This window comes from Lepidochelys kempii, chromosome 7 (assembly GCF_965140285.1).
Source record: "Lepidochelys kempii isolate rLepKem1 chromosome 7, rLepKem1.hap1, whole genome shotgun sequence".
Lineage (NCBI taxonomy): Eukaryota > Metazoa > Chordata > Testudines > Cheloniidae > Lepidochelys > Lepidochelys kempii.
The window spans coordinates 111,659,595-111,671,923 of NC_136386.1; the positions used below are offsets into that span (position 1 = coordinate 111,659,595).

General features: G+C 39.8%; 1 protein-coding gene across 2 annotated transcripts in view; it reads left to right on the plus strand.

The window, feature by feature from the left end:
• GFRA1 (GDNF family receptor alpha 1) overlaps nt 1-12,329 on the plus strand; it is a 204,632-nt gene that overhangs the window by 146,286 nt on the left and 46,017 nt on the right. For both annotated transcript variants that reach the window (XM_073354262.1, XM_073354261.1), the window contains exon 5: nt 7,266-7,375. In XM_073354262.1, coding sequence (XP_073210363.1) covers nt 7,266-7,375 — 110 coding nt within the window. The remainder of the gene's footprint in view (nt 1-7,265; nt 7,376-12,329) is intronic.

Here is a 12,329-nt window from a genome sequence, read left to right on the forward strand (position 1 = left end):
CTAGAGCAATTCACAAACCAGGGATGGTAGGTATTCAGCCACTTAAGTCTCATGTGGGGGCTCGATTTGGTAGCCATACTCAGAGGCTGCCTACTGGGTCAGGTCCCTCGCTCCAGTTCATACTCAACAGCTGGGCAGGGAAGACAGCATCCCTTAGCCTAGTAGATAGATTGTTCATCCAGGGTGTGGGAGACCTGTGGTTCAAGGTTCCCCTCCTGAGGGAGAGAAGGGATTTGAACAGGGATCATCCACCTCTTAGGTGAGTGCCCTAACCACTAGGCTATGGAATAGTCTGATGTAAGTCTGCCACAATCTCTCTTATTGAAGTTCTTTCACTTCAGTTAAATAATTAAATATCAATTGGGCCTATGAAAGAGCTAGAATGACTCTATAGCCCAGTGGTTAGGGCACTCACCTAAGAGGTTTCAAATCCCTTCTCTGCCTCAGGAGGAGGGGGACTTATACCAGGGGGCACCCATATCCTGAATGAGTACCCTATCAATAAGTTATTATGCTAAAGGTTATAAGGGAGGTCTTTCTCCTCCGCTATTTTGTTTTGCCCCTTCCCCCCCCAATTTAGATAGCTGAACACCTCTCTTCCCCCAATTCATGGTTCAGAAGAAGAGATAGACATGTCCCTGCAGCCCAGACTTAGGTGCTGAACTCTGAGACCTACCCTCTGGTCGGTATCTTCCATTGGCTAGCACAGACAATTGTTCCTGTGATTTTTCCAAAGCACCTCAAAGTAGGGAACTCAGCCTTGCAATGTTTAAATCTATTTGTGGATCCCACCCCACATACTTTTGAAAATCCCACTAGGTGCCTATCTGCATCTTTAGGCATCTAGGACCAGATTTTTAAAGGACCAGATGAAAGGTATCTGTGGTTCTTATTCAGGAAAGCATTTAAGACTTATTTTGCTTTAAACTTAATTTTAAGTCTGTTCTCAACTGTTCTTCTGAATTAGGGATGCTTTCCTGAATCAGGGCTGTGACATGGTCAGGCCAGATGGCTACAAAAGAGTGGTTGAAGGTAGATACATTAGTTCCAGGTTAAGCAGGTCCCTTTTCCCTGGGTAAAATAACAGGGACTATTCCAGAACACTCAGGAACTTTCTAGAACTAATTAAGGCAGGCAGGCTAATTAGGACACCTGGTTTAAAAAGGCTCTCACTCCAGTTAGTGAGGTGCGTGCAAGGAGCTGAGAGGGAGAGGGCGTGCGTGCGTGCGCTGCAGGAGGACCGAGGAGTACAAACGCTATCTGGCATCAGGAGGAAGGGTCCTGTGGTGAGGATACAGAAGGTGTTGGGAGGAGGCCATGGGGAAGTAGCCCAGGCAGTTGTATCTGTCACACAGGTGTTACACAAAACACTATAGACAGCTGTGATCCACAGGGCCCTGGGCTGGAACCTGGAGTAGAGGGTGGGCCCGGGTTCCCCATCCCCCCAACTCCCTATTGGATACAGGAGGAGTTGACTTGGACTGTGGGTCCCACCAGAGGGGAAGGTCCCTGGCCTGTCCCCTGACCCAGTAGGTGGACCAGCAGAGACTGTGGGGATTGTTCTCCTTCCTTTTCCCCATGCTGGCCAGTGATAAGGTTATCTGAGTGAAAGGCAGATTTAAGCCATAAAAGTGGCCAAACTGAGGGCTACTGTGAATCTCTGAGGCGAGCAAAATCCACCAATAAGCACAGGACCCACCAAGGTAGAGGAGGAACTTTGTCACAGGGCCTATATCCTATAGCTTCTTAATACAGTGAGTTAGAGAAGAAACTGAAAATAGACAATGGCAACTGAATATGTGTGTTTAGTAAAGTACACACTAATCATTTGTACTCGCAGGTACCAAAAAATTACTCTCTTCGTGGAGATATGACCTGCTAATTCTCCACCAGAGTCTGGGTTGTAGCGTGTTTAATCCCATATAATTTTTAAAGTCTCAGTATTTCCTTTAAAACAGCATCACAGTTGGTACAATTTATGTGCTTTCTTCATGTGTGAACATACTCCTGATAGTGCCTCTGTCAAGGATCCTCCCCCACTCTGAACTCTAGGGTACAGATGTGGGGACCTGCATGAAAAACCTCCTAAGCTTATCTTTACCAGCTTAGGTCAAAACTTCCCCAAGGTACAAAATATTCCACCCTTTGTCCTTGGACTGGTCGCTACCACCACCAAACTAATACTGGTTACTGGGGAAGAGCTGTTTGGACACGTCTTTCCCCCCAAAATACTTCCCAAAACCTTGCACCCCACTTCCTGGACAAGGTTTGGTAAAAAGCCTCACCAATTTGCCTAGGTGACTACAGACCCAGACCCTTGGATCTTAAGAACAATGAACAATCCTCCCAACACTTGCACCCCTCCTTTCCTGGGAAATGTTGGATAAAAAGCCTCACCAATTTGCATAGGTGACCACAGACCCAAACCCTTGGATCTGAGAACAATGAAAAAGCATTCAGTTTTCTTACAAGAAGACTTTTAATAAAAATAGAAGTAAATAGAAAAAAAGAAATCCCCCCTGTAAAATCAGGATGGTAGATCCCTTACAGGGTAATTAGATTCAAAACACAGAGAACCCCTCTAGGCAAAACCTTAAGTTACAAAAAAGATACACAGACAGAAATAGTTATTCTATTCAGCACAGTTCTTTTCTCAGCCATTTAAAGAAATCATAATCTAACACATACTTAGCTAGATTACTTACTAAAAGTTCTAAGACTCCATTCCTGGTCTATCCCCGGCAAAGACAGAATATAGACAGACACACAGACCCTTTGTTTCTCTCCCTCCTCCCAGCTTTTGAAAGTATCTTGTCTCCTCATTGGTCATTTTGGTCAGGTGCCAGCAAGGTTACCTTTAGCTTCTTAACCCTTTACAGGTGAGAGGAGCTTTCCCCTGGCCAGGAGGGATTTCAAAGGGGTTTACCCTTCCCTTTATATTTATGACAGCCTCATGTTGTCATTTAAAGATGTAAGCGTTAAAGTATGAGAGAGGAAGGTTTTGTAGTTTGGAAGTTGGACTAGGACTCAGGAGCTCTGTGTTTAATTCTCTGCTCTGCAACAGACACTGTGTATGGCTTTAGGCAAGGCAGTGAATTTCTCAGTTCCGCATCTGTACAATGAGATAGTACTTCCTTTCCCCAGTCTTTGTTTTGTTTACTTCAAAAGTAAATTCTTTGTGGAGGAAGGGCAGTCTCTTGCTTTGTGTATGTACGGTGCCTAGCATAATTAGACTATAGTCTGGGTTAGGATCTCTAGGAGCTACTGTAGTAGAATTACATCAGCTGCAATAAAGAATTTTCCTATGCTGGGTGAAAATAATTCACTAGAATTAAAACTAAAGTGATAAATTTCCAGTGCCAGGAAGTGTTCCTCACTCTCTTTTACTATGCAGCACCAAGCACCATGATGGACATTTACTAAATGCTGAATAATAATTAGTAATTAAGTCCTTTGGAGACTTAATAGTATCCTGTTCTGGTCAGTTCCTCCTATTCAGATGTTTGATTTCGTCAAAACACAAATAATCGGATAAAGGTCTCCTTTAGGATGTCCCTCCCCCACAAAAAAGTATAGAAAACCATGTTAGTTAATGGATAATTGAAAAAGTTTATTCCTCATCCATATAATACATTAAAGGGGAAAACTGAGAAAACATTACTATCTTCTAAGTGGGTGTGTGAAACATATCTAAACATATATAATATACACTCAAGGTTAGAGCCTTCAACAGTCCATTTTGGTCATGAAGACCCTCCCTTTTTCTTCACAACCTCTCCATGCATCTCTTTGAGCAACAGCTAGTGCCTTGCGTTTCTTTAGTTCCTACTTCCATGAGACTTCATGGTCGCTTCTCCAAATCTCTCTCCTTTTGGGGATGAAACTCTGGTCCCATTTAAGTCAATGGAAAAGCTCTCATTAACTTCACTGGGGCACAATTTCACCTCAGGTTTATTCCTTCTGTTATTTTTTTCCTATATCATTTCTCCAAACCCTTTGGGTGACATCCTGGGCTCAGTGAAGTCACTGGGAGTTTTTCCCTGAGTTTAAAAACTGCTAGACAATAGCTGTCCCTTTGATCACCAGTATGCATTGCCATACTTTTTCTTACTGCCACTCATGACTGTCCCTGCTTTATTACAGAGAGTATTGCTTCAGATGATCAACTGTGACAGCTTTTGAATATTTTAAGTAGTCACATCAACAGTTTTAAGAACTTTTCAAATGGTTCATTTCCATAAGTGTATTTCTAACCCACAAATTTCAAGTGCCTTGGACCTTTTTTCATCAGTGCTCTATTCACGTGTAGGCCGAGGTTTGCCTCCAAAAAATGAAATACGCAGAGAAGTTTTACATAACTCACTGAATACAGCGAAAACCTTACTGCTTTTAAATGTACAGTATTCATTTTATAAATGGCATACATATCCACAGCTGTGCAAACAATGCCATAGTTCAATTAACCAGCCTTAAAAAGGGGTGAAGTGACAATTGCCTCAGATAATTTCAAAACATCAAAGAGCTTTTTAAAAATACTCCAAAAAGAAATGTATAAAGGTGTAATTAATATTGCTTAAAGCAACAGGGCATGCTAATATGAGGTGAGTCCATGTGAAGAATTTGTTTTTATGTACAAGACTAATTTTAAAAAATTCTTGGGGTCTTTTTTTTGAACAATATTTCAAAGCTTATTCATTTATCCCTCAGAATATTTGAAAGATCAAGATCATAAAGGAAAAATTGAACTTGTGTTCTTTCTATATTTTTGGCTGCTCCAAATATTTTTATTAGTGCTATTTCTAGTACCACGTTTGGGGGATTTTTTTCCTTCAAAGACTGTTTTGAGCAGATTTGTATAGGATTTATCAATAGGATCATTCTTATTTTATTTGGTTAGTAATACGCACAATATTTAAGGTACACTTTTCTGAAGATCTGCAGTTTACTTTGAGGAGATTTCATATGGCTACAATAGGACCATTTAATTTATTTTTTTCTCCCACAAAAAGGAGAGATTATTTTCCTTCCTTGGAAGGTGATTTTTTTGGTGGCGTGCTCAATTCCTTTTTTACGCCAAAGGAGAGGAAAAAATCATTAATACAGGCATGCGCATGGAGGATTTGTGATTTGGACGCTGGAAATTAATTCATTGTTTTGAATGTAGTTGTGTTATATATTTTACATTATACATGTGACTGCCTATATACACTATACATATATACACACACATCCTGCATGAATATAGTCATGTACACTAAAACACAAACACTCATATTACAAATGTCACTCACTATCCAAATTATCAAAATTCTCAGCTAGATACTAGAGAATTAGCAAGACACTTAACCAAATAGTGTCCCTACTCAAAAACTGGTTAGAACTGCCATACTGAAGGAATATGAAATTAACATAATATTCAGAGTACCTGTTGTCAAACATCTTTTGTATTAACCCATTGCTTATTATTAACATTTCCAAAAGGGTTGTTATCTCTACTAAAGGAGTTTTAATATGATGTACTATGCTTTAGGCAGGGCTTTGGTTGTCATTGACTAGGTTATTTTTGTATCTCAGTTTATTTAAAGAGCTGTATCACTGGTTTGGGCTAGCTGGTGACCATACTGTCAGCTGTCTTACAGTGATGAGAACATTTTGGGCCAGATCCTCAATTAGTGTAAATCAGCATTGATCAACTGAAATGAATGGAGTTACAATAATTTTCCCCAGTTGAGGATCTGGGCTTCGGTTTTAATTTCACACGTCACAGGACTTTTCTTTCCTCCGTAGACTCAGGTTTAAATAATCCGTAAATTTAGAGACTAAATATGTGTCAAAGCTAAGATCATAAGTAAAACGAGTTTGGTGGCTTAAGCTTAGTTTCCATTGGAAAGTAATCCACATCAGTATTTGGTACAATTAGTTGTCTGTTCAAGAGCGTTTAAGAACTAAGGCAGCATGGAAACTCAATTACTTTTGTCTCTAGAGAGAGACAGAAAGATCCTGCAGGTCAGGGAGAACATTTATTGGCAATCTAGTGCAGTGGTGCTCGAACCACAGCTGTCTGAACTATAATTGGCCTTTGAAAACTTAGACGTGCGATGCTTCTAGATTGTTAACTTTCATGACCACAAATATTCTCCAGAAATTAACATGAATTCAAGCTGTATGCACTAGGGATCAGTTGAGCACTTCTGAGCCTCCTCAACGGTTTACTACAATAAATAAATTCTTTAAACAGGCTGTACAGTAAATGACCAGTGTCGCTACATCCAGGGGGTTAGTTATGGGAGCTTAAAAACATTTGGCAATGACAGAGCATGTTAAGTGAGTTGTGGAGCCATGCACCTTGTAGTCCAAGGGAAAACTGGACTATTCTAAACATTGTGGCACCTGCCAATGTTTTTCAAGACTCTAATCTGTGCTCCTGCAGCTCAAAAAAAGCCTTTGTTTGGGGGTTTTGCCTACTTACATAAATAATGACATTTAAATCTGTGGAGGTATTTTAACACCCAGATACTACTCGTGGAACAATCTTTGTTCCCTGCCCACATTGTAAAGATTTTGTGCCACACGGACTCAGTATGCTTTCCTTACCCACAAGAGTTTAGTCTATATCCTGAAACATAATTTATAAAAATATCCTTATATGTAATAACCAAAGAAACTCCCAGTGGACTATCCTTCCCCTCCCAGAGTGGCAAAGTGAGGGTCTCATGGTAGTTCAGTAGCAGGTCTATGAACAGAACTCAGGTTTCCTTACTCTAAGCCCTCAGCTCAATCCAGTAGACTTCTGAAAAGTGCACATTTTACAAGGGCAAAATGTTTTCTCCAGTACTGTTACTCCATACATAATCAATGAACCACTTGTTCTAGCAGATACTATGTTCTCTTAATACAAGATTTTCTTCCAGATGTCATACTCCTGCTCTCTAATCAGAGTTCGGAATCACAAAACATGAACCCTTTCATGATGGATTCTCTTGTTTGCTTGTGTTTGGTGGGAAATGCAGAGCACTCATTTTGGTATAAAGTGTATATTTCTGCATGCAGTGTCCTTCGCTGACTGCATACCTTAACCCTTCTCAGATCTACACTCCAAAAGCAGACAGGGACATATTTAAAAAGGGAATCTTACCAGTTTAAATGTGTTCTATGTATGTATTTAAGAAGATGAAATATTGACAAAAAAAGAAAAGTGCAAAAGGTAAGGCTGCCTGGAGGCTTGATTTTTAAAGATATGCATTTTTTTTCTTACCATGTTGCAGATCTCGCCTTGCAGATTTTTTCACAAACTGCCAGCCTGAGTCACGGTCTATTAGTAGCTGTCTGAAGGAAAACTATGCTGACTGCCTCCTCGCTTACTCGGGGCTTATTGGTAAGAGCTTTGCGCGGAGTGGGTGCTCTCTGAGTGTTGCTTGCAAATGGAACAAAAGAATGACATCTTGAAGGCCTGCTGAAAACAAAAAATAAAGTTAAATATTACACCATGATATTGTAGGCAGAATCCCCCAATTAAATCAGCAGCCCTTTGTTTTGACTCTAAGATTCTTCTGGAGTAAATTAAGCTGTATAGTAGCAAGCAAAAGAAGGGCAGAGGATGAGGGAAAGAAATGTGCTTGACTGTGAAGAAAATTGGTATGGAAGCAAGTAGAAGTAAAGCTCGAAAACAAAGTGGTCAATATTGGACAGGCCCATTGAGTAAAAAAGTGAATAGAGTAAAAAGAGTAGGTGACACTAAAACTTGCCAGTGTTTGCTGTTATTAGAAAATCAGGTGGTATTGACATATTTAGGGAACGCTTACCATGAATTGAAAAATGAGGCAGCAATAGACCAGATCAGTCTCATTTCACTTCCATCAGCTGTAGTTTTCACGATCTTCCTATGGCCCTTCAAACTGTTTTCTGAGATGCCTCTCCGTGGAGGTGAACTTATCTCCTGAAATCCTCTCCTTCTCCAATAATTCATTTTGCTCACTGCTACCTGCCTGACTCTCAACCTGGGGACGCTTATATGCAAGTCAAATTTCATATCCCACCCATGCTGATTGATTCCTGATTGGGAGAACTCATCTCGGGGAAGGGAACTTTTCACAGACATGTCATGGCTGGACAATAAAGAAAAAGGGGAGTGTTAAGACTGTAAAACAAACAAATTACAAAAATGGTCACTAGGTAAGGGATTTTTTTCAAGCTCACAGCCTGCACCTGCCATGATGCATTCATAGCCCCTTTTGTTAGGAGTGAAGGCCCCAGCCGAACCCCTGAAGCAGATCCTGCTGTTAAATGAATGTCTTCTGAAATACCGTCCAGAACAAAAACATGTACAGAATGGTCTGATCTTGCTGGAAAATTAAATTAAAAGCAAGTCCTTAAAATGAATAAGGTAAATTATACCTGGTGACTACTAAGAAAAGGCACGGTAGTTTTAAAGACTGCAGTCCAAGATTTATCAGAAAAAATAATATACAGAAAGCAAGCCATGGGAGCAGTGACTGATAAAACTTCATTTGATTCGAGAACAAAGAACTGAGTAGTGAAGAAATCAGATCCAGTCAATGAAATTAAGGGTGTAGCTGCTGGCAAGGAGTAATTCTTGTACTAATGGATAACTCTGGATAAGAGCTGTTGGCAAATTGTTACTGGGCCTAGTGACTTTTGTAGAGGATTTTATTGGATCCATTTTGCAATTTAACCTTAAGGATGACCCAGTTCATATAGAGAGGTGCTTTTGTGTTCCTGTAGGCAATGATATTGCACGAATAGTATAACACTGCATAAACACTTTCTGACACCAGGGATGTGGAATGGGTCCCTAAGGAAGTGAAATCAAAAGGAGATCTAACTTCTGAAGGGGAAAATAAACATTCTTCTTCTCTCCTAACAGCCCCCAGACACGTGCATGAAGATCGGAACTGACCAGTGTTATAGCAGTTTACACTTCTCAGCTGTAGTTCAGATAAACAAAGGAATGTACTAAAACAAACCTTCCTTGTTGTGGAATAACAAGATCCTGATTCTGATCTCAGTCAGACCAGTGTAGATCTGGAGTAAATTCATTAGCTTCAGTACAGAAACTCCAAATTTACAGCAGTCTAGATTAGATCAAAATCAGGGCCAGAGTCGTCCTACTGATATTGTAAAATATATGGGAAGCAGACCCATTTTGGTTAACTCTTTGTAGCAAGCTATTCCAGGTTCGTTCATCTAAATACCAGGCATCTCCAGCTAGCATGGTGAAGATAAAATACTGTTCATTAAAATAGAATGCTGTTTCATTTAGTTACTTCATAAGAGGTTGCATACAATTCTAAAGAGATGGCAGCAAGGTTTTGTAACCTCTGCACTGTTTGTTTCAGGAGCATGAAGATTCTCTATGGAATGTACAGTGGGTCTGCCTCTGCTTTCATGTACACTGATGAAAACTAGAGGCAACTCCACTGAAGTCAGTGGAATTAGAAGTAGAAGAAAGCTGGTGTAAATGAGCGTAGTCATGTCTATTGGCAGTAGGTGAGATGTTATACCAGTTAAATGGAAAACAGGTTGCATGGAGTGGTGGTTTTGGATTGTATTGGTATGATATACACAGTCTGAAAGTATATTTTAGAGGAAGGGATTTTTGGTTTTGTGTGGGAGCTAATGAAAATCAATAAATACAGGGTTTTGTTTTTTTTAAAAAAAGTGATAACCTGTAAAGAAAAAAGACATGATTGTTTGGTGTAAAAAAAGGTTGGAGATAGAAAGATGTGAAACCCAACATATTGGTCATTCCTAAGTTAAGCACACTGTCCCGTCTCTGCTCCCACACTGATTTCATACAAGTGTAACTCTATTGAATTCAATATAAGATTTTCCATACATTTTCTGAAGCATTTTTCCTTATTTGTTTTCCACATCCTGTCCTTTTAATTTCCTTATGTCTCCCTGAAATTCCATAGGATTTTGTGTTAGTGAACGAGGATTGCAGGATCAAACACTGTAACATATTGCTAGGGATACCCAGAGCTAAGAGCCACTCCGTTACCTCTCTCACCATGGTCCTAACTGTCTTACGTATGAATAATTTAAAACCAGTTTATCAGTGCTAGAAGTGTGAATCTCAGTTACCCAATAAACTGTGTGTAAATCCTGCCAACTACACCACTGTAACATGCTGCTTATGAGCCACTTGTGCTAGCTCTCTGCCTCAGCAAGAGTGAGTTTCGTTGGCAGTTGCACTTTGTATCAGTTCCTGCCCCAGCAGTCTGTCTTCCTCACGAGCAAGACAGCCTTGCAGGTCAGAATCAGTAAATTCCTGCCCCCAAGCTCCTCAGAGATGTTTCTCTGCAGTGTATGGCCCCTATCACTGTATATTCACAGAAGATACTAAGATGGCTGTTCTGTTAAAGAGTCAGTACATCACAGCTTGTTCATTTACTGTGGTAAATACACCCTTCTGCTCAAACACAGCACAGAATTTGTTTATAGTAAAAGTAAAACAAGTTTATTAACAAAAGAGAATTGATTAAGTGATACCAAGTAAAAGAGCTAAGTGTAGAGATGGTTACAAGCAAATAAAAGTGGAAACATGCATTTAAAAGTCAAAAACTTAATCTATCAAGATACAGTTTTGTTCAAGATGGCCTCTCTCACCCACAGTCTCCTTTCCAGCTTTTCACTTGTGGGGTTTGCCAGGACCCATCACAGAAATCAAACCACTTGGTTTCTTTGTCTCGTTAAGGTGAAGGACAAAGCGGGGGTGGGGGTGTCTCTCTCTGTTTCTTATATCCCAAAAGGGATTTCTTTGTCGTACAAGTCAGGAAGCCCTCTTGGGAATTCAGTCTTCTGTGATTCCTTGGGGTGCAGGAGCCATGTTAATTCTCTGTCTCTCAAGTTCAGGAACAGGATAAATAACCCCAGCTGGTTTAGCTGGATAGCTTTGTTTACTGCTAATATTTAAAACGAGGTTAAACCCATATTCCGTTGTCTTGGGCAGGCAGACCTATGTATCACCTTTACCTAGGCTGTCTTGTCTTAAACATGTTTTAGTAACATCTTACAGAGGGAGTTTATAACTTCATACATAAGGTTAACACATGCATTTTACAATGATATTAATAACCAGCATGTTGTTAGCTTTCATATGATCCCTCACAAGGCATATTTTGTGCAGATATTGTTGCAGTAGTGTGTGTATACAGGAGAGCCTGAAGTCACAAGCACGTAATTCTGGATCTTGTTACAATTAGCTGATCTTTTGGCCTGGGCCCAATGACTCCTGTCATTCTGCATTCTTGCTGAGCTTCTCTTCCTTCTACCTTGCTGACAGTCCTGTTGTAAAGCATACGTGCTTAGCAATTTTAACAATCTCTGTTAAGCCTGGGCCAATTCCTGTAGTCAAATTTCACATGTTCAGGGTCACACCTTGGTTGGAGGAACTTAGTTAAACTTTTTTTCATTCTTAAAAGATATTCTGATTCGAGCTGGAAGATATGCTGAGGTTCAGGCCAGTTTTGCCTCTGCCTAATGCATGACTTTGATGCCTGCTCCAAATAACATGATACAACAATTGGACATAGTGACCACAACAGAGCTATTATGACCTATTTTACTCCCAACTGCCATGATTACCCTGCTGGCTTAATGTCCTTAGCAGAATTTTCAAGAGGCCATCTTACAACAAAGAAAAAATTCCACACACACGGGGGATAAAGGAATCCACCCCAGGAAACCAAACATATAATCTACTTGGGTTCACATCTGCCCTCAGGTTTGAATGACAGACTTATTTTCTGCTAGCTGCTTTTTCAGCCACTCTGTTTTTTCCAGTATATACAGTGTATATGCTGTATGTATACCTTCCTCATCCTGTTTTTCCTATAGTCACTGACTCTGATCATAGCTTGTCACATTTTACACTTTCACCTGCTCTTTACACCCACTTTTATGGCCTTATTACCTCTTCTTCTTGAAAGTCTTACCTTAGTGGCCCTTCCAACTTCCTTCATACCCTATTGTTTCTATTTCTTTATCAAGTATTTTTATCATCAGTTTTTCAGATACTCGTCTATTTTCTTTCCATTAAAAAACTCTGGTTTTTCATATTCTCTCTACATTACTTTCTTCTTTCCGGATCATAAATATCACATATTTGAAACAGTGGGCTGAAATCATCAAAGAAATAATGGGTAGATATTTTTCATTGCTTTATTTTAATTTAATAACATTCCTATTCTTATTTATCTACTGTTACATTTTCATAAATAGTGCAAGTGATATTTGCTGATTTTGCTCTATTCCCACCTTCATTTCATAAAAAATTTGTTGTTCTTACACATATGCTGATTTTATGT